At 45.9% G+C, this 23,283-nt stretch overlaps 1 protein-coding gene across 5 annotated transcripts in view; it reads left to right on the top strand.

Annotated features, from left to right (window-relative positions):
- Nucleotides 1-362: 362 nt before the first annotated feature.
- Nucleotides 363-23,283, top strand: part of C8H22orf39 (chromosome 8 C22orf39 homolog) — a 32,159-nt gene continuing 9,238 nt past the window's right edge. The window contains exons 1-5 of one of the 5 annotated variants that reach the window (XM_033955153.1): nucleotides 370-648; nucleotides 7,221-7,284; nucleotides 7,908-7,976; nucleotides 8,515-8,566; nucleotides 12,151-12,318. In XM_033955153.1, the coding sequence (XP_033811044.1) occupies nucleotides 8,543-8,566; nucleotides 12,151-12,318 (192 nt within the window). In that variant the 5' untranslated portion in view covers nucleotides 370-648; nucleotides 7,221-7,284; nucleotides 7,908-7,976; nucleotides 8,515-8,542. Of the gene's footprint in view, nucleotides 649-2,335; nucleotides 2,615-7,220; nucleotides 7,285-7,907; nucleotides 7,977-8,514; nucleotides 8,567-12,150; nucleotides 12,319-23,283 lie in introns of all 5 variants that reach the window. The other 4 variants (XM_033955151.1, XM_033955155.1, XM_033955152.1 and 1 more) reach the window with 4 other exon arrangements.

Raw genomic sequence — 23,283 nt, 5'->3', positions numbered from 1 at the left:
TCACATCAGTTATATTTTGTTCCTCAAGGTCTAATAGCATTTTTCCCCTTTTTCGATTTGTTGGCACTTCTATTCTCTTCAATGGCACTTCTTTTGAATGAGTTTATCTCTCCTAAGGCACTATATGTTTTTTTGATTTGTTTGCATCTTGCACTTCTATTCTCTTCAGTGGCACTTTCCATAATAGAGTTCATCTCTCTTAAGGCACTATGATTACTTGTTTTCAGAAGGCATACCAAGCCTCTTTCTAGTTTTATTTCTCAGAAGGCACATCAAGCCTCGTTTTGGTTTTGTTTAGAAGGAATATCAAGCCTCGTTTTGGTTTTGCTTTTACTCTTTTCCTCCACTTTTCTTAATTAATTATATATACACACACACTTTTTTTCCTCCCTTTTGTGGCCAGTTTTAGATTATAGCACGATAGATTACGCCCTGGCAAGTGAGATTTATTTTCAGACACGCCACCCAGCCCATCTTTCATTCACAGATTATGTTTTAAACTTTCACCCTTTGGACACGCCCTCTGCCCAATCCACATCTTAGCATGGCTCCTTTTTAACCTCAGACTTCCAACAGCTACGTTGCTTTCGTTTCAGTTTTATTTAGCGCTGCACTGCTGGTCGGTGACTTCTTTTAAACAGGCAGTTGGTAAGTTTTATACTCCATTCTTACTTTTGCATGTTTTAAAATTGAGAATACCTCGAGGTAATTTTTTTCAGGCTATAAAAAGGTCGATTTATGCTCTGTTCTACTAAGGCAGTGTGTATTTGGTGGTATATTTTATAATGGAGCCCACATCCATTTTGTGTGTTTCTTTTATATACATCTCATGCAAGCTCCGTATTTCTGTTTTTACATACACTTTTTTATACATATTGCTCTTAACTTGTATCCAGAAAGCCTGGTAATGCTGATTAGATCATATTTTGAACTTGATCTCTTTTACCTTTTAACTTTCCAACATGGACTTTTTAACATGTATCTTTTTACCTATGCCTCATTTTTTTAACAAGTATCTTTTTACCTATGCCTCATTTTTTAACATGTTTGAAAAAAGGATCATCATATGAATTTGATGATATGATATGTTTTTATAGTAACATAGTAGATGACGGCAGATAAAGACCCGAATGGTCCATCCAGTCTGCCCAACCTGATTCAATTTAAATTTTTTTTTTTTTTTTTCTTCTTAGCTATTTATCTCTATTGTCTTTACTTATATATTTTTCATGATTATTTTTATAGTTTTTCATTTTCTCCTTTCTCCATTTCAGTTTAATACAATTTTTTTTTGCGGTTTTTTACAAACCTTGTCAATCATGGTAGGTCTCTTTTCTTTCACTTCACAATTCTGATTGTAGCTCTAACAGTGACTTATGTCCAGCGTGCAATACTTGTAGTTTTAGTAGTAACTTATGTCTAGCATGTGGCACTTTTCCACATCATAATGAACATTAGTATTTTTGCACATTGTCTTGCACAGCTTTCACGTATCCTCTTTTATGTTTTCATCTGTCCTGTGTCTTACCTATTGTCCCTTCTGTACATCAGCATTTTAGCACATTTTTATGTACAGTTCTTATGCACATATCTTTGTTTTGTCTTCTATCTTTTGTCTTTTTTTTTTTTTTTTTTTTTTTTTTTTTGTTTGAATCATTTTTATTAAACAGAATTTGCGGAACAATAGGCACAGCAATACGTTTTTCAAAACATACCAAAAAACCAATCCCCGCCCACCCAACCAAACCCCCCCACCCTCCCCCCCCACCCCCCCCCCACCCCGGCAGCAGCGGTGTAATCAAAAACAAATGGAACGAAGAAATTCAAACAGACCAAAGTTGGGATTGAACATAAGTAGTGAAAGTCAAACTAAATAGATGCCAGCATTTATAGTAGAGACGTCCAGATTTGGAGGATAAGTCCAGTATCTCACGGCGCTCCAACAGCATTTGGTGTAGCATTAAGGCTCTCCATTGTGAGATAGTAGGGGGTTGAGGCGAGAGCCATTGTAATAATATACATTTCCGTCCCAGAAGCACCGTTTTTCGGATAAAGGCTGCACAGCCTGGTATGGGCGGATGAAATCGAATCTGCAGGGTAAAGAGAAAACTGGGGTGTAGTCTCCAAGAGCAAGTCCAGAGCCGTGCCACCCAAGTCACCACTTGCATCCAGAAGGAAGAGATCATGGGGCAGGACCAAAACATGTGTCCAAACGATGCCATAGGACAGGCGCATTTACCACAACAATGTCCCACACTAAGTCCCATGGTATGTGTCCTTTTCGGTGTATAGAAGGCTCGGAGGAGGAACTTATAATTCCGATCTCTCTCAACAGCACAGATAGTAGCAGTCCTGCCAGCACGCAAGCCCTTTCGAAGTACATCAGCCGATATAGGTAGTTGAAGATCTACAGTCCATTTCCGTGCCAAAGAAGAGAAGTCCAAGTCACCAGCACGCCCCTGTAACCACTTATGATAGAAACGAAGCGGCACAGACTCTTGTGCTGTAAGAGAAAGTGCTTCTTGAAAGTTGTCTTGAATCACCTCACAGAGCCCCAGTGGAGTCAAAGCGTGCAAGTAATGGTGAAGCTGCCGGTACGCCAACCAATCCGTGGGTAAGAGGTGATATTTCTCTTGTAGGTCGCCAAAGGATAATGGAGAACCAGTAGGCTGAACGGCCTGAAACACATATGTAAGGCCGGCACGGGACCAACGTCGAATCACTGTAGAGTCCAAACTAGGGAGAAAGTCCCCATTACCCACTATGGGCAGGTAAGGTGTAATGTGCGAAGTAGTCCCAAGTGCCTTACAGAACAATTTCCAGGCTTTACGCATTGCAGGCAGAAGTGGGTGGGACCGCAACTGGGGCATATCAGGCAACCTAGAGGTATGGAGGAGATAGCTAAAATGAAAGGGCTGAAAAAAGAAGCATTCAATCACAGGCAATGAGAAATCAGTAGTATTACAAAACCAATCATGTATGTGACGTAGCTGACAAGCCAGATTTAGTCTAGCTATACATAATAATCCTAACCCCCCTTTAGTGAGCGGCAGCGTTAGTTTGGTCAAGGCTATCCTCGCTCGTTTACCCTGCCACAAGAATTGTGATAAATGGGATCTATGGAGCGCTAAGTGTTTTGTAGACAGCATGACTGGTAACATTTGTAGTATATATGTCCATTGAGGTAGCACCATCATATTATAAAGGGCTATACGGCCTGACAATGAAAGGGGGAGTTGCCGCCAACCCTGCAAGGTGTGAGAGGATTTACGAAGTAAGGGCAAGACATTAGCAATGTATAGTTTATTTAGATTCCTGGGAATAATCACACCTAAGTATGTCAGAGAAGAGGAGGCCCACTGCAAAGGAAATTCACCCGGCCAAGTCTGTTGTACCTCCAATAGTGTAGGGAGAGCTAGAGATTTCTGCCTATTTAATTCCAGGCCCGAATAGAGGTGAAATTCATCTAATATTTCCAACGCTCGTGGTAAGGAAGTATGCGGGTCCCCCAGTGCAAGTAAGAGGTCATCCGCGAAGGCCAGCACTCGCAATTGGGACTCACCTTCCGAAAGACCTGTAAGGACATCATCTCTGAGAATGGTACGCAACAGTGGGTCTAAGTATAATAAAAATAATAAGGGAGATAATGGGCATCCCTGTCGGGTCCCCCTACCTATCTCAAACGGTGAGGAACGTATCCCGTTGACCAACACCGAGGCCGTCGGATTAGTATATAGAGCTTGAAGGCAGGACATAAATCCAGGAGGAAGCCCTACATAGTGAAGGACCTGAAACAGATAATGCCAATGAACTTTATCAAAGGCCTTAGCTGCATCAAGGCCAGCCAACAAACCCGGGCGTTGTTCCAGCTGCGCACGAGAATAAGCTAAAAGTATACGGCGAACATTAACCGTAGATTGTCGGCCTCTAACAAAACCCACTTGTTCAGGTACAATAATGGAGGGCAAAATACGGGCTAGTCGGTCCGCCAATATTCGAGCCAGTATCTTGACATCCACATTCAGTAGTGAGATGGGGCGATATGAATCCATACTGTCCGGTGGTTTAGAGGGCTTTGGGATTAAAGTAATCAGAGCTACATTACAGTGTCTAGGGAAAGCCCCACTGTCCTGAATAGAAACATAATAATTTAAAAGAGAGGTGCTTATAACCGGGGACAAGATTTTGTAAAATTCAGGGGAATATCCATCCGGACCTGGTGCAGTACAAGATTTTAAAGTGTTTATGGCCTGGGTCACTTCAAGGGCATGTAGCGGGCGATCTAACTTAGATATCTGAGCAGCTGTCAGGCGAGGTAACCCCGCATCTGCAAGATAGTCATATACATCAGGACCTGCGTAGGGGCCAGGGGACGCATAGAATTGTTCAAAATATTTCTGGAAACCCTCCGAGATATCACCTGGAGCAGTTAAAAATTTACCAGATCCATCTCGTATTGTGGGGACATAACGAGATCCCTTCCAACTCTTAGTTATAGAAGCCAATAACTTCCCGGCTTTATTACCATGTTTGTAAAAGTGAAATTTACGGTAGAACAGGAGTTTTTTAGTACGTTCATGAATTAACGCATTTAAGGTCGTGAGCACCGCCCTATATTCTTCATGGTTGGCGTCAGAGGGGTCCTGCAATAAGGCTTGTTTCAGCGTTGTTAACTGTCTTTCTAGGTGTACTATGCGACATGCTATTCGACGGGTTCTAGTCGCAACATATGCAATAATATCACCACGCAATACCGCCTTGGCCGCATCCCAAAACAAAGTTGGCTGGTGTATGTGTTGGGCATTATGTGTGCAGTAGGTCTCCCACTTCTCCAGCAAATATGAGGTGAAGTGTGTATCAGTATGTAAGTAAGAGGGAAAACGCCAACCTGGCCCAGGACCTGTAGGACCCCCCAATGTCACGTCGAGCCAAATCATATTATGATCAGATATTTCTAGGGGACCTATTGTGGCCTCAGTGACTTTAGGAAACAACGCCTCTGAAAGTAGTATGTAGTCAATTCTGGAAAAGGAGCCATGTGCTCTGGATTGGTGGGTATAATCCCTTTCGGTCGGATGGAGCAATCTCCAGGGATCCACCAACCCCAGAGTTCGACACAGGTATGGAATGCCCCTGGCCTGGCTCCCCCCCTTCCCATCGGCTAACCCTGAGCGATCCATAGCCGAATTATGTACTTGATTCATATCCCCCACCAATATTAAAGGGCCATCCTGATCCTGCACACAAATATTCACCAAATTCTGGAAAAATGCATGCTGATAGTTATTCGGACCATAGCCCACCAATAATCGAAATGCCCCACTAGGCCCCTCCACTTTCACTAGTAAATACCTGCCCAGGGGGTCGCGTCGTAGGACCCGTATGACCCCTAAAAAGCCCTTACGAAATAATATTGCCACCCCAGCTTTTTTCCCCGGAGAGGAGGCAAAGAATATCTCTCCAACCCAGCCTCTCCGAAGTTTCAAGTGTTCACTATCAGTCAGTCTGGTCTCCTGTAAGCAAGCTATATCTGCAGAGTGATGTTTCAGTTGATTCAATATTTTAGTACGCTTAACAGGTGAAGATATCCCTGACACATTCCAAGAAAGTATGCGTAATTTCCGATCACCCATAATATATGATAGGGTGCCTGTAAAGACATCTATGCCCACTATAACTATAAGTCCCAGGGCGCCCAGCCTCACCCCGAGGACCATCACTCAACCCCCAATCAGTCTCTCTATTGATCAGAATGTGTACCTTGCCAACAGAAAAAATAAAACTGTAAGTACAAATATACCACACCGCTGCTGCCCCAGAACAAATCCCAACCCCCACTTCCCTGTTAACACACCCAAAACCTCCCATTTAGGAGATCTAGAGTCACAGAAAATGACCTCTCCGGGACAGCCCCGACAAAAATTGTCAACTCCAAAGATAACCATCCTGAAGCGTGTATTCTTCAAACGTAATGTAGCCCAAGTATCCATGTCAGCCACCACTCGCAGCCATATCCCTCACGCAAGTCATTCATTCGGAACCGCTAGCTGTTTGATGTAGTCATCTGCGGCCTCCGGGGTCTGGAATGATTTCCAAAGGCCATTACATTGAATCTTCAGATGAGCCGGGTAAGTAAATTGGAAACGCTGCTTCAAATCCACCAGACGGGAGCACAGAGGGTAATATGGTCTCCGCCGCTCCTGCAGGGCCACAGAAAAATCCTGGCTAATGCGGACCGGATTTCCATCAAATTTCAGAGTATCTTTCATCAGTCTGTATTGTCACAGCAATTCAATCTTGTGCTGGTAATTCAGGAGTTTTAGGATCACCACGCGCGGGCGCGCCTCCAGGCCAGGTCTAAGGCCTAAACGATGGGCCCGCTCAATGTGCAGGGGACCCATCGAAGGGCGCAGATCAAATTCCGCCTTAAACCAGCTCTCTAATCTTTCCGGCAGAGAGCGGTCCGGCAGCGTCTCGGGGATGCCCATCAGACGCAGGTTAGAGCGACGAGACCTGTTTTCCAGGTCATCGAGTTTGTCTGCCTGAGCCCTAACCTGCGCCTGCAGCGTGTCAATTTCAGTGCCCCGTGCTGTAGTGGAGTCCTCGAGGTCTGACATCCTCTTCTCAAGCTCCGTCGTGCGGGCTGCAGCTGCTGCAAGCAAGGATTCAATGCTGGTGATCCGGGCAGTAAGCGTCTCCATTTGGGGCCCCAGGACCTGCTCCAAAGCATTTTTTATATCTCTCAGGGCCGATTCAGTCAGGCCAGAGACCGCCGTCGCGGGGCTCGCCGCCATTTTAGGTTCCACGAGTCTTGCACGGTCTTTATCTTTTTTGGCTATTTTCGGCGGCATAGAGTCGGGCGACCTGGCGAGATACCGGTCCATGCAACGGCGATTCACGTCGGGTGCTTTTCAAGCTGCAGTTAAAGTTGGATGGGCTGTAAATCAGGCACGATTTCACAGGGCTGTCCCGGAGCGAACGAGGAGACGTCCTCACTCGCTCATATCATCACGTGACCCCCTCTTTTGTCCTTTTTTAATATTTATAATAACATTTTGTCCCTGTTCATGTATATAAAATAAATCTTTTTGAAGCCTCAGGCTTTTATAACACTATCACTGTTTCACCACTTTATAAAGTTTATTACATTGTCATAGTTGCACACCATTTTTGTATTCTTCATGTATGCATTTCTTAGATCTGCTATTTATATTCATTAGGACCCCTGAAGAAGGCGTATTCTCTGAAACACGGACCGTGTCGGGTCTCTTGGTTTGTAATAAGGTGGTAACATTTAACTGCATTAAATATTTGGTATAATAAACAGTCTGCGTCTTGTACATACTAGTCTGCAGTTTTCTTTTTGCTTCTCGCTTGCTGCTTTTGCACTGCAGACCTTGTTGGACTTCTTTTACTGTTTATGCTCAAATATACAAAATGGCGTGCCATTTTGTATATTTGAGCGTGGAATACAAGCATGGTGGAGGTGCAATCCTATCGGTCTCTACAGCAACAACCCCTGAAGCAGCCATTGGTGAAACAGAGACTCACTGTTGGATTGAGGAGTCTAGAGGAACTCTTTACGGGGCCAAATGTGGTTTTAGGATAGGGGAATGGGTAAAAGTTGAATTGCCAAGCTAATTGGGCAGTCTGGTTGCGTGTGTTTTCAGAAATGAAGCCAGAGGTTTGAAATCGAATTAAACAGATTACATAAAACGTCCTGAACTTTACACTTCGTATGTAATTTTTATTTTAGTTTGTTATAGAAACCCTTGACTCCTGGCAGCTTAGTAACATTACCTCAAAATCTAAAGTGTAACATAAATTAAGCTAGTAGGAATCACAAACAAATTTGGAGCAGAATCACTGGAGCATATTTGAAACTTGCGCTAATTAAATCTTTCTAGGTAACCTACATGCAAAATAGCCACTGCGGCAACCACCCAGGATACCAAGGGAGAGAAAAATCCGCCAAGGTGAAAAGGACGGTGTTTTGGCAGTCTGGTGAAAACTGGCATTTGATTCATTGCAACCGGTTGAGGGCGGGGGAAATGGGAATACACTTCTCCCTCCGTATTCGCTTTGATAGGGGATTAACAGAACCGCAAATACTGAAAAACCGCAAATAATTTTTTAAATATTATTTGCTGTTTTCTATTAAAAACCATCGTGAATATGGTGAAACCGCAAATAACATGGTGGGAGACCTGGCCTGTTTCTGAAAGAGAGGCAAAACACGGTGAACAAAGTGCTGGGAATCAGCGATTTTCTCTGTAAACGCTTGGCATCAGTGATTTCTCTATGCAAGCTGATGTAATTTGGGGGGAGGAGCCAGCAAGCTAAAAACTGTGAATAATTGAAACCGCGAATACAGAGGGAGAAATGTATATAATTCGATGTTCTACTAACATGTGCATTGGTTGGCCCAGGAGATATCTGGCATAGGTTTTTGATATTAAACGCTGATTGGGTTAGCCAGCTATTCATTAGTGAACTCGTTTATTATTGTTGCAGTGGGCGGAGCTCCCTGACAGGAAGCAGTATGGATGCAGAACGGAGTTGGAGGGTAAGTGAAGCTGCGCTGATGTTGCCCATTTTAGGAATTTCTATTGCTGAGTGAACGAGAGTGCCCTCACACTTTCATCTACTGTAACTGCCCTGTTGTGTTAGGGAGAATGAATTACTATGTTTTATTTTGGTCTCTTAGGAGTCCTGGTGAGAGCCTTTTTGTAAATTAAACAAACTTGGCTGCTCGTTTAAGAAATTAATATATTGGCTTTTTCTTACTAATGTTCTGCCTTCTTGTAATTTTTAAAACAAACTTGGTTGTTTGTTAAGAAATTAATATATTGCCGTTTTTCTCATTAATATTCTGTACTTGAAGATTCTGTCAGGATGTGTCTGTAATTTGCATTCACAGAACATAGAGGAAATGTATGTAATAGTGTATACTGTAATATATTTAAGAAATAAAACACAATATAATCCTTAACAGGGCCGGTTCAAAAATAGTGGTACCCTGAGCCATCTTGCATCACATCATTTCTGGTGCTTACCCCTCCCCTGAAGGCTCAACATCTCTCTCCTACCTGCATATTAGGTGCTGCTCCCTCATTTCTCTCACTACCCCACAATCATGTAAAGTTTATGTCAGATTTTGGTTGACAGCAGCATGACAGGCTGCCTTCACCAGCCCCTGGGTCTTCTCTCTGTTGCATTCCACCCACAGAAAACTATCAGAACAAACAGAATGCAGCAGAGGAAAGACTGAAAGGCAGGCTGAAGGCATCCTGTCATGCTGCTGCCACCAGTGGTGACAGAGGACTGGGGAGGGCTGAGAGAGGTGAGGAAGCAATGCCCAGATCTGTGGTGAGAGGAAGGAGAAGGGGAGAGACTGGACCAGGGGAGAAAAGGCTTGACCTGTAGACCAGGTGAGGTCAAAGGCTGGATATTTTGGCACCCTTAATCGCCAGCACCCTGGACCAGATCTTCACGTGGTCCTGTACTTAAACCAGCTCTACTTGTGACAGACATAAGCTATCAGTTCTCTAAGGAAAGGAAATGAGAGGTAAGGAGGTCAGCATCCTGTGGTAGCCAGTAGTGCTGCCCGATTCACGATTCGAATCGGTTCACCGATTCACTTCGGGTGAATCGATTTGAATCGGTTCAAAACAACAAAACCAGCTTCCCGATTCGCCTGACCCTCCCCCCTCGCCCCCTAAAGCAGGAGCGGCAGATTCCGCAATCGCTTTAGAAGGCGAGAGGGGAGGGTCAGTTGGGAAGTGCTGCTGTCGGCTTCCCCCCCCGGCATCCGGCTTCTGGCTTCCACCCCCTCGGCCTTCCGTTCCCCCCAGCCTCCCCGCACTGTTTATCTTCCAGCCGGAACAGCTTGCAAGCAAGATCGCGGTGTTAGTATCTTAGTACCACTTTGGAGCTGGTTCTTCCGTCGCGGTCCTGCCCCTCCTCTGACATCAGAGAAGGGGCGGGACCGTGACGGAGGAACCATCTCTGAAACGGTACTAAGATCGCTAACACCGCGATCTTGCTTGCAGGCTGTTCCGGCTGGAAGGTAAACAGTGCGGGGAGGCCAGGGGGGTGGAAGCTGGACGACGGGAGGGGGGGAGAGTGAGCAGGCCTTCAGGGATGGGATAGACTTTCAAGAGGGGACAAGCCTTCAAGGGGTGAGGCAGGCCTTCAGGGGGTGGGATAGGCTTTCAAGGGGGGGAGGCAGGCCTTCAAAGGAGGACAGGTCTTCAAGGGGGGGGACAGGCAGGCCTTCAGGGGTGGGATAGGACTTCAAGGGGGGGGACAGGCAGGCCTTCAGGGGTGGGATAGGTCTTCAAGGGGGGAGGCAGGCCTTCAAACGGTGGACAGACTTTCAGGGGAGGAGGGCCCTGGTATAGAAGTACACGGATGGAGGGAAGGGGGGTTCAAAGAGATGTGCATATGCTGGACTTTGGGGAGGAAGAAATGGGTCTGAAAATAGAGGAGAAGGAGAGAGATGATGGACAATGGGATTTAGGGAGGGAAAGAACAGAAAGGGAGAGAAGTTGGACGCAAAGGATGATGTGGAGGGGGGATAGAGATACTGGATAGGAGGGTAGTTGGGAAAAGAAAGGGAGAGATGGTGGACCCTGGGGTGGTAGGGAAGGAAGGAGAGATGCTGAATGAAAGGATGGATCTGTGGAGGGAGATGAAAAAAGGAAAGATGCCAGACCTCCTGGGGAGGGAAGAGAAACAAAAGGGGAGGACAGAGATGGAAGATGGATGGTTAGCAGGGAGAAAGAAGGAGACTCTGGCAATCAAGTTATCAGAAGACAACCAGAGCCTGAGACCAACAAAATTTGAATAATTACCAGACAACATAAGGTAGAAAAACTAATTTTATGTTCTGTTTTGTGATTACAATATGTCAGATTTGAAATGTGTATCCTGTCAGAGCTGGTGTTAGACCGCAAACTTGAGCTAGGATTTAACAGAGAGAGGAAAAGTCTTTTTTGTTTGTTTATTTTGTTTATACTACAGCGCCAGTGTGGTTAGGAGAAGGCAAAGGGGATGAAGAGGCTATAAAATAAACCCACCAGGATGTTTGAAAAAACAAACAAACACTCAATTGGGCAGGAAAATCGAATCGATAAACCAATTCAATAGTTGAATCGAATCAAAATTTTTTTTTTTCCTGAATCAGGCAGCACTGGTAGCCAGGTCCTGTAAGGGAGTAAGACCAGAAGCAAAGGCAGTCCCTGAGAGGAAGATTCTTCTCCTTTCTTACCCTTAAGTAGAAAATGGGCAGGATGGGTACTTTTCTGAAAAGACTATTATATTCCTCCCATGAAGAAGCACACAGAAAGCAGGAACTTGGCTTGTTGGGTCCTTAATCAATAAGCTAAAAGCAAAAGAGGTGGGCTGAAAGTTGCTACTTCACCTCTCAGAATAGCCTGAGAATCTCTAGGTTTCCTCAGCAACCAGGTGATACGGTGTGGTTAATGTTCCTTCCTGAGAAAAGTCTCAATATAAGCTACAACCCTGGAGAGAGAAAAGGGCAGCAGGTGAGAGGTTCCCAATGTTACCTCCAAAGCTAGAAAGCCCAGAGGAACAAGCAATGGAATTAGTCCAGGGAAGAAGCAGAAGACTATCCTTAGACAAGAAAGGACTTTGCATAAAGAGGTGCACTTTAAAGGAGGGGAATAGGGAAGGGGCAAGGTGCTAATCCGTAGAGACTGCATAAAGCTAACAAATGGTCTGAACTTGGTGATCGGAGAGAGTGAGTGAGCAGGAGCTACTTAGCTGCAGGGGCAGCAGGCCAAAAGGACTAAGTATTTTTTGGTACTCCATAAATGAATGGAATTGGAGCCCTAGATTGTTTTGAGGTAGTGTGGCTTGCAGGTTAAACAACTGTGTTAAGGAAATAAGTATCTTGTGTTAAAAGTACCCATGGGGGACTGTGTCCAGGAGGAAAGGAAACAAGGGTTAGCCACCAAGCTTTGCCATTCCTGATATGGAAATCTGGGAGCAAATTCTACCTTATTAGCTATAATATGATCATTTTTGGAGCTTCATAGGGGGTGGATGTCGCTTTCAAACATCTGGTTAAATTTTATTTTCTCAGAAGCTGCTGGCCATTACCTAATTTCTTTTTTTTTCTGCTAGCCACCAAGAGCCTGTGAGGATTACTGGTATGAATGGAAACACTGTAGAAGTCTAAAAAATATCTTTCATAATTATTATACCTATGGTGAAGCTCCATCCTGTCAACAGTGGAAAGCAGATTATTCCATGTGCAGAGAATGGGAGAAAACTAGAAGCACAGATGCCAAGGTAAGGCACATGGGTATTAACCCTCAACTGAATATTGCTGATATGTAGTTTATTTGAACAAGAGAGATGAAATACTATTTACTCAGCAGTACTGTACAATCCCTAAATATACCTGTATCCTTTTTATTAATGGTGAGAGTACCTGTTGTGATTTGCATTTTACTGCTTAGACCTAAGTGAATGCTGTTCTTTCTGCAAGCCTTTACAAAATGATATTTAAAGCTAACTTGGCCCACTCAATGCCCTTTTACATCAAAGATGGTTCAGAGGGACTTCGGTGATGTCACTGCTGCGATGGTAGCATGACTTTAGAGCTCCACTTCTCTGGGCTAAAATTGGCTTATGATTAGCAGTTTGGAAGTCTTTTTTGGCTTTCTTAGACAGCGACTTGGCAAAAAGCTTAAACAGGACTTATGCTCATTTGCATATCAGGCCACGGTCCATGTGGATGTGGCCTCCCCGACACAAGCTACCAGTGGCTCTGTAGGCGAGTGACCCGAGGAGTTGCAGCTACTGAATGTGAACAACAGTTTGGTGGAGAGTTGAGGGTCCAGTGTCGTGAACAGAACTGCACGGATGGTTTGAGGATCTTAAAGCGACTTTGGCATCCATGCAGCATGAAATACATAAAGACTTGGATGTTTTGCAGAAAATGATGCAAGATATGGGACAACACTAGGGGAATTCAAGGACCCAGGATCATGACGAAGAGCTGCTTCAACTTCAGCAACGTTGCAAAGAGCTGGAGGAAAAGTATGAGGACCTTTTGCTGAAACAGGAAGACAGTGAGAATCGGGCCCGGAGTAACAACCTATGGGCCTGTGGTGTCCCTGAGCAACATTAGTCCTTGGCGGTGGAGGATTTAATGTGCACCATATGTGAGAAATTTTTGTAAGCGGCGTTCCCTGATTTGGAAATGCCTCATTGAATTTGAGCGGGTGCACCATGCAGTGGGATCTGCTGTTGCCAATCACCCCAGGGATCTGATAGTCTTCTTTCATCATTTTCCGGTGAAAGAAAAAGTGCTTGTGGCGCAAGGAAAATGGGCCATATCGATTGGGAAGGCGCAAAAATCGAGATGTATATGGACATGTCTGCTTCAACTCTTCACAAGTAGCGTGAATTTCGGGAAATTATGAAATGCCTGACGGCGAATAACATTCGATATAAATGGCATTACTCGTTTGGCTTTGCTTTCTGCAATCAAATGCATAAGGTTATGACACCCCGAGAGGCACAGTAATTGCTACAAGAGGCTCAGTTGTGGAATGATATGGAGGATCTGCCTCAGACCTCCCAGTTTGCGAAGAATGGATCCCAGAATCAACCCAGATGACGGAGGGGAGATAAGAGTGGCCAGCGGCTGCACCACCATTCGGACATGTCTGCGGGCACCATGCCCACTTGAATGGACCATTTCTTTCAGTGGACTGGTATAGATTAAGACCTATAGTGTGGGGGTCACGTGAAGCAGCCTACCTAAGCAGATGTCTGTGTGGAGAGCTCCCGCCTCATCCCCTCTTTAATCAGCGATTATTGCCTGCAATCTGGTTTCCCCGGGGGCTTTTTCGGTGGGTTTTGCTGTGCAAACGGTGTCGCTCACCCCCGAAGTGCTGAGGAGATCGTGGCACACCGGGTATGCCTATAAAACCAGCTCGGGGATCCCGGGACAAAACTCTGACTACCTCCTCCAAGATGGCGGCGGACCAGGCTACTTTTACGATCCCGGCTGGGGACTGGATAACCGACATTACTAAATCGGTGTCGGCTGCTCTGGCGGATCGTTTAAACAAAATTAAATCGGCAGTGGAGGAACTGAATGAAAAGTTTGACTCACATACTCGGCGCCTGAATGCAGTAGAGCAGCGCGTGTCCGATCAGGAAGACACGTGCGCGAACATGGCGGCACAGGTGGCGGCTCTGAAACACCAGACCCAGGAGATGGCAGCCCAACTAGATGACCAGGAGAACCGCAGCAGAAGGAACAACTTGCGGCTCATTGGGATCCCAGAATCGGTCACGGAGGCGGCGCTCTATGATGTTTTCAGCAACTGGCTGCCGACGACTCTGGGCCTTGACAGGGCTGCCTCCCAGTTTGCCTGCGAGCGGGCCCACCGCGTTGGAGAGAGGGTCTCAGGAGCCGGGAGACCGCGTGTGGCTATTGTACGCTACACGAATTGGCGTGAGAAGGACTCGCTGCTCCGTGCGTTCCGGAAGGTGGGGGCCCTGGAGTATGAAGACTCTAAAGTACTAGCCTTTAATGATTATTCCATCAGGGTGTCTGCTCTGCGTAAGGCCATGTCGCCCTGCTGTACCGACCTGCATAATCGGGGGATCAAATTTGCCCTGGTGTTTCCAGCCCGCCTGCGTGTCTGGCATGATGGTCAGAACCACTCATTCTCTACGGTGGAGGAGGCCAGGGCTTTCTTGGAGAAATTGCCTGCTTGAGCTCGTTTTTCAGGCTTGGAACAGTTTGGCCTGTTGGGGCTTTCGAGCTCCTGGGAATTCATCGCGCTGGGAGAAGTGCTGCTAGGACTGAGCTTCCCTTCAGACTTGCCTGCTCGGGACTTTATGGGTCTTATATTCCATCGCTCGAACAGCAGTGCCTTTGGGGGAGGATTTGTTGTTCCTGCCTCCTGCCCTCCGTATAGCTGCACTGACTGAGTCTATTGGCAGAGGGAGGCGGTGTGAGGACTGCTGCCTAGGGCCTTCGCATTTGGATCTGCCTGGTGCCCTATACCACTTGCTGAAGTTTCCAGCCATGACCATAGTTGGACTTTATTTTTGCAATGTTATTCGACAGTACTCCTTTGCTTGTTAACAATGCCTGTTTGACTTTGTTGCACTGTGGTGCTGGGGGGGACGTAGACATAGGGGGTGGGGGGGGTCTCCGGGTAGGTTGGGGGTCTGTTTCTAGGAATGCATGCTGGGGGACAGGGTGTGCTGGAGGGGGAGGGGGGTGGGAGGCGAGGGGCAGTGCTGGGGGGAGTGAATGGGGTGGATGTGTGGGGGTGGATGTGTGTTTGGTTGGTGTGTGCATGGTTGGGAGGGGAGAGAGTAGGGGATTGCTGGATTCTGTGGGCACTTCATCTGAAGGGGGCCGGGCCTGGCTGGGGGGCCTGGTCTCTTCTTTCACTTTCTTTAGCTATATTGCGGCACTTTCGGTGGCTCTGTATGCTGCACAGCTATGGTTAATTTGACAGTGGTGACTCTTAATGTTGATGGTATCCACTCTCCTATTAAATGAAAGAAAATTCTCACATGGCTTCGGCAGCGTCAGGTGGATATTGCTTTCCTTCAAGAGACCCACCTCACGTGTGCTGAGCATGAGAAGTTGCGCCGGGAATGGGTGGGGGAGATGAAGTACTCAGCCTACAATGGCCGCCAGAGAGGTGTGGCTATCTTGGTTCATAAAAACTTGCCCTTGCACGTTCATAAAACAATTCAGGATAAACAGGGCAGATATATTGTGGTCGCAGGGGATCTTTGGGGTTTTCAATTTCTTTTTTGCAATTTGTATGCTCCGAATGTTTATGACCATAGCTTCTACTCTGGGCTGCTGGGCATCCTGGCGCAGTTCCCTTCTTACCAACTGATTGTGGGAGGTGATTTTAATGTCACAGCTGATCTGCTGGTTGATTGTTCTCCTGCCAGGCCGAGACCTCGAAATCACAAGCAGCGAGGGGTGAATTTTTTCTGTACTCAATTGGCGGTGGTGGATACTTGGAGAGTTCTCCATCCTTTTGATAGGGAATTTACGTACTACTCTCATCCCCATTCTATGTATTCTAGACTTGATCATGTTCTGGTATCCCACGGCCTCTTTCACCGAGTGGATAGGGCTTCTATTGAGGATACTGTTCTATCAGACCATTCTGCGGTCCTGGTGACCATAGAGGTCACGGAGCGCAGGGGTGATAAAACTTGGCGATTCCCGGCCTCCCTTTACAGCGATCAGAAGTTTTGAGAATATTTGAGAGACAAGTGGGAGGACTATGACTTGCATAACAATACCTCTGATGTGGATCCGGCAGTATTCTGGGAAGCCTCGAAGGCTGTGTTGAGAGGTCATATCATCCAATTTGTGGCTGTACGGCGGAAACAACAGGGGGAGACACTTCTCGCATTGACGGGGCAATTGGCCGAGCTCCGCAAGCGTCACCGAGTGACGCTAAAGGGACCGGATAGTCAGAAGATTCGTTCCCTACGCTCTCAAATTAACGAGATCCTGGATGCTAGGGCCCGACAGGATATTTTTTATCAAAAATTTCACCTTTATCGATAGGGCGGCAAAGCAGGCAAACTTTTAGCGAATCTGGTTCGGCCTTACCGGAAGAAGCAAATTATCCGGGTGGTTAAGAATTCGAGGGGAGAGACCATCACTCAGGAGTCGCATATCCGAGAGCAGTTCGTTGACTTTTACAGTGCACTTTATGCGAAACAGGACTTCACGATGGAAGAACGAGATAGCTTCTTTCGGGATTTGCCAATATCGAGGTTGTCTGAGGTTCAGTCGGAGCAGTTGAACGCTCCCATTTCCTCTGAGGAAATCCGAATGGGGATTAAAAAGCTAAAACTTACTAAATCGCCTGGTCCCGATGGATTTGGTCCGGAGTATTACAAACTTTTGCCCGACTTGCTTGTACAACCATTGGGTGATTATTTTAACTTCCTTTCTACTGCGGCGGCGGGCGTCCCGCATAATCTTGCTCATATCTCCCTGCTCCTGAAGCTGGGAAAGGATCCCATGCAGGTCGGCTCGTATAGGCCGATATCCTTATTAAATCAAGATGTTAAGTTGTTGGCGTCTATTATGGCGACTCGGCTTAATATGTTTCTCCCTCAGCTCATTGAGGTTGATCAGGTGGGATTTGTACCTCAGCGTTATGCATCGATGAATCTCCTGAAAGCGTTGACCGCCATACATGAGCATAGGGGGAGCGGGGGTACATCCGCGATTGTAGGGCTTGATATGGAAAAGGCTTTTGACAGCATTTCTTGGCAGTATCTTTTTTGGGTGTTGCAGGAGTATGGTGTGGTTGGGACTTTCCTTGCCTGGATTCGAGGACTCTATACGGAGCCGCAAGCTCGGCTTATTATTAATGGCAGCCTTTCGCAGTCCTTTCCACTTTGCCGGGGCACTCGCCAGGGTTGTCCCCTCTCTCCCCCTACTGTTTGTCCTAGCTATAGAACCGCTTGCTATTAAGATTCGAACCAGCCCTGCCCTATGGGGCATCTGCATAGGTGGGTCGGAGTGCCGTATTACTTTATTTGCGGACGATATTTTACTCTTCTTGGACCAGGCCCCCATTCATCTGCCGGTGGCGTTGCAGCTAGTATCGGCGTTCGGTGTCCTCTCCGGTCTCCGAGTGAACTGCGCAAAATCGGAATTGTTGCCTCTGACGGGGTTAGGGTGGGAACCGTGGCACTCTGGCTTGCAGATACCTCCAGTGACCGCCCCCATGCGGTATTTGGGTATCTATCTGCACCCAGACCCTGGGGTGATGTACCAGAGTAATATCTTGGCGGTACTTGATAAGATTCAGGCTTTGTGTCACACGTGGCGGGATCTTCCACTGTCCCTTGTGGGGAGAGCGGCGCTCATCAAAATGATCTTACTGCCTAAGATACTGTACCCTATTCAAATGGTGCCCTTTTGGATCTTACAGCGTGATATCCGACGGCTTCGCTCTCTTTTTTTCTGTATTTCTCTGGCGCGGTCGGACTGCCCGTATTGCTTATGTTAAATTGACCCTTTTTAAGTTGGAGGGAGGGCTAGGGCTTCCTGACATCCGGGCATACAACGTGGCAGCTTTAATGCGTTTTATTTATGAGGGAGTGACAGGGTCGGCCAGATTTTCTCCACGGAGCTGGCTGGAGGGGTGGAGTGCACCTTACACTTTCTTGAACCTTCTGCATTCCCCGGGGGGATTGCGGGGGGACATGTCTTCTAAACTTCGGTTCTTGCACCCTCTCCACCAGGCTTGGCAGTGGTGGCGACGAGCGCAGTCGAAATCTCCCCGGGCATCGCCTTTCCTGCAACTGCAAGGCAATCCGGAGTTCTTACCGGGAGCGGGGAGATCCCCATTTGTTGATTGGGCAGTGCGGGGGGCTCTTACGCTCTCGCATCTGATGGATACAGACACGGGGGTATTTGATTCTTTTGCACAATTTCAGGATAAGTGGGATGTACCCAAAACTCACTTCTTTGCCTATTTACAGGCCCGCCATTACTTTCAGAGTCTTTGCTCACACTATGGAGCGGAGTGGTCTTGTGGACGCCTGGATGTATACCTATTACGCACACCGTCTACTTTGAGCTCACTTGCACTCTGGTATCGGGTGGTGCGTTCGTCGGCGTCCCAGGAGCACCTGACTTTGTTGTGCGATGCTTGGAACAAGGATATGGCTTCCCACTACACCCCTGACACTTTCTTGACGCTGTTTCACACTCTTCATACCTTCGTGAAGTCTGCGGCCTGGCAGGAGACCCAATTTAAAATCCTTCATAGAGCTTATATTACTGCAGCCCGGGGTGCTAGAATGGGTCTTTGGGAGACACCCACGTGTCTTAAATGCAGTGGGGCCCCGGGGACATTCCTTCATTCCTTTTTGGAATGTCCCGAGCTTTCTTTGTGGAATTTTTCCTTTGCGCAGCTTAGGCTGGTTCTCCAGCGAACTATTGAGTGGGATTATAAGACATTATTGCTCGGAGATCAGACTCTGTTAGAGGACCAGGGCCTCACGATTCCTCAGAGGCGCTTTATCCACCTGACGCTGTTGACAGTCAAACGATTGATCTTACAATACTGGACCCAGACGGGGGCCATACCCCTGGATTGTTGGATACATCAAATGCATGAGTTAGCCCGCTTTGAGCTTAGTTACTACAAGCACTCTACAAATATTGAGGTACTAGCCTACCTGGCCTTATGGCAGGCTTTTCTACATCTGCCTATAGTTTCCAGCGAGGAGGGTTTAGGGGGGGGGGTCTGGCTGATGGGGGTTTGGTTGTAGAGTATGTATGTGTGTGCGGATGGTGTGTTTGTACTGGTGAATGATGAGATTCTGGTTTGGGGATTTTCCTGAGGGGTTAATTTGTTTGTTCTATGTGTGAAAACAAAAAATTTTGATGGGGTTGCCCTGAGGACCAATTTGTTGCTGCATTGGATTAAGTGCAATGGTTTTTCTGGAGGTGTTTTACACTATTGCTTAGCCTGTTGTATTTCTGTTGACTTGCGTTTTGCTCTCTCTTCTTTCTGTACTCTTGGTCTCTCTTGTTGACTCCTCAATAAACATATTAAAAAAAAAAAAAAGACCTATAGTGTTTAAAGCTAGCTCTGTAGCTAGTGACCATTGGAATTTGTAGGGGAAGTTGGGGAGGAGGCAGTGGTTGGTGGGGAAAGGGTGTTGAGCTTCTGTGTGGCTCTGGAGGTGGGAGATTGTGCAACTTGGGTGGTTGGTGTGGAGATCCTGTTTTCTGTTGTGTGGTTGCCCATTGGGACTCCATGGGCGATTGATAATTTCCCGAGGTATGGGCTCTGAAGAGATCCGTTAGATGACCCTTAATGTACGGGGTCTGAATGTCCCCGGAAAATGGCAACTTTTATTTAAAGAAGCTGAGAGGTTATGGGTTGGGGTGGGGTTTATTCAGGAAACATATATTTGAAAAGATCTTATGAACACTTATTACATCATAAAAAATATCCCCATTTTTGGCCTCTGATATCTCACCAGGGAAAAAGAATGGGGTGGGGATTTTTATTGCAGGTAGTGAGTAAGTATGGGAGATATTGGATTTTGAAAGTTACTATAGAGCAGCAATTATTTGCTTGTGCTAATCTCTATGCATCCAATATGGACCAGGGAACATTTTTCTCTGAGTTGAGTACTTTATTACATCATAAGATGGAGGGTCATTTGATACTGGGTGGTGATTTTAATCTCACCATGGATCCGACTCTGGCCAACTCCGGGGAAGAGGTCAGGCATGGGCATCTGGATAGGAAGAAACTGGTTGACCTTTTTGAAGCATGGGGCCTGAGGGATCCATGGCATCATCTGCATCCAACCGAGAGAGATTATTATTACATTTTGGAAGTGCATAACTCATTCTTGGACTGATTATTGGGGAGTGTCAGTGCATCTTTTGATGAGGTTGCAGGATGTGAGGGTGGAAGTTAGGATCTGGTCGGACCATGCCCTGGTTTGGTTTACGTTAGGGGGTGTAGGTTAGAAGAACATGGCAAGAGATTTGGCCTTTTGATGATGGGCACCTACTGGATCCAGCCAATATCCAACAATTGATGGAAAATCTTAAGGACTATATCCAGTTTAACTGTACTGAGATTTCCCTGGTTAATTTCTGGGAAGGTTTGAAATGTCATATATGGTAGTGATTTCTTTGGGTCCTTCTGCAAGAGGGAATGTTTTTTGAAGTATGGGAATTTAAGGAGGCAACTGTTTGCTTTGGAGGCTCAACATAAGCAGGGTGGGGAGAGACAGGCTGTATGGGATCAAATTAAACACCTCAAGATGAACTTCAAAATTTGGATTTATTAGCTATTTCACAGCCACTCCAAGTGTTGCAACAAGAATTTTTTGAGACAGGTAATAGGGCAGGGCTTTTATTGGCTCATAATATTAAGAGGAAGCATTTGAGGAATCACATTTCCCAGATCAAAGGGCCTGATGGGGCTGATGTGCAGTCCTCGGGACAGATTGGGGAGATTCTTACATGATCTTGCCTCGATTTCTCTATTTTCAGCTTTGCCCCTTCTGCTCCCTAAGTCCTTTATTGCTGCTCTTCATCCCAGAATTTTCTCCTTTATTTGGAGGTATAGGCTACTGCGTGTTCAAAGAGCAATGTTATTCCAGTTGAGAGGGATAGGGGTGGGTTCCCCAATTTTACTATTGCTATCTAGCTGTGCAGCTTAGATATTTAATAGCGTGGCAGCAGGAAATACACAAAACTTGGGTTTAAATGGAGACCTGGCTTATGGGAGATGTGCCTTTGCGATATCTTCCTTGGCTTGCCCTGAGTTGGATTTGAGAAATGACCCCCATGTTACTCCTTTGCTTGGAGTTCTTTTCAGGACTGCTTATTTCATGGCCAAGTTTATTTTGCCCAAATTCCAGTGGTAGTGGGAGAGGGGTTTGACCTAGGACAAATGGATTCTAGATCCAGACTATGTGAGACAGGAGGGTTGGCTACTTTGTACCCTCAATCACAAATTGTCCCATTGATCCCAGCATCCCATATGCAAGAAGACTATGGCCTTATGGCTGCATAACTTTTTCAATACAATCAAGTAATTGATTTTAAGAGAAAAGCATTGCCGGACCTCCTTCGAGTTAATCCTGCTTGGGACAAACTATGAGTGGAGTCTAGTGGGAGGGGTTATATCTTAGGATCACCCACTGGAAGGATATGTTACAGCAAACTTTTACACCGGCGCAGTGGAAGATTACCTTGCGCTCTTTACTTAAAGTTTCAATTGCAAGTAATATGGTTGAAAATGGCTACAAATTACTGTATCCGTGGTACTACACCCCACTAAGGCTACATAGGATTTACTCCAGAATTTCTGATTGGTGCTGGTGTCAGTGTGTAGGCCAAGGGTCCTTTGAACATATTTGATGGACCTGTCCTAGGGTGGGCTCTTATTGGGATATGGTCTTTGCTCTGATGTCAGACATTTGTGGGGTGATCATTGTAAAACATATGGGATGTGCGTTACTGAATATGAAACTTGTTGGGGTACCCTCTAAGTTTTATAAAATGATAGCAACTATGGTTACAGCTGCACGTTTAGTGTTAGCAGCTTCCTGGCGACAGGCCTCAACCTCATCTCGGGCACAGGTGCTACAGAAAATTGATTGTTTTCCATATGTCGAAGCTGACAGCTATGAAATATCATTGTTTAGGTCGCCTGCTGATGCAATGGAAACCATATATTGTTTGGAGTGACGCCCAAGGACATTACACATGACTTTCTTTTTGGCTTTGGGACTACACGAAACCTCATGGGGGGGTGGGAGGAAGTTGGGGGTGAGATTAATGTATGCTGTATTGTGGGATTTGTTAGCCTTGTATCAAAGAGTTATGTTACAACTGGTTTATGCTGTACATGTCTCTCATGTTGGTTTTGAGAAAAAAAAAATGGTTCAGAGGTACCAACTAGCATCACTATCACAGTTGCTTTGTAATAATTTCTTAATAAAACTTACCCTTGTTGTTATGTTATCTGTTAATATGGATTTGGTCTGCATACTGTTGTCTTTAAGGATATGGTTGTTGTGATGTGCATCCCTTTGCCTATTGTTTGTCTCTTCTGTCATTCTGTTTTACAGTTGTCTTGCGATTCTCTTGTCTATGTACAGTGAAGGAAGGTACACCACTTTGATACTACAATGATCTTTTATTTATTAGTAGATTTGATAAACCAGATTAATATGTTGCAATGGTCTAATGTGCTCCATCATAAGTGCTAGAGCTTTATTACAGAAACAAGGGCGGATCAAAAATTAAAGGCAATTGTTAAATTACGCGATAACTGGAAGAGAGCTAGTGACATGTACTCGTACATTGCCTGTTCAATAGCAGTGCTTGGCCTTTAGTCGTGTGGCAGCCACAAAGTCAGAAACATGGATGTTCCATTGCCAGATTGCATCATTGCCTAACAATGTGTAGTAGTTTGCTTTCTTTGGGTAGAGGGAGTGAAACCTGTGGAAATTCACCATCTGATATCGACTCAATATGGACATAGCACCATGAATCAACAAAAGGTTTATGAGTGGGTAAAAAGGTTTAAAGCAGGAACAAGTGTAACAGACGAAGGTCATTCTGATTGCCTATTGAGCACATTGACGGGGTGGATGCCTTGATTAGAGAAGACCAACAGATAACAGTGTCTCAATTGACTGCAAATTTGGATATCAGCTATGGATCTGCGTTTGCCATAA

Source organism: Geotrypetes seraphini, chromosome 8 (assembly GCF_902459505.1).
Source record: "Geotrypetes seraphini chromosome 8, aGeoSer1.1, whole genome shotgun sequence".
Classification (NCBI taxonomy): Eukaryota; Metazoa; Chordata; class Amphibia; order Gymnophiona; family Dermophiidae; genus Geotrypetes; species Geotrypetes seraphini.
Note: the sequence above shows the minus strand (reverse complement) of the source record. Positions and strands in the feature narration are given on the sequence as shown.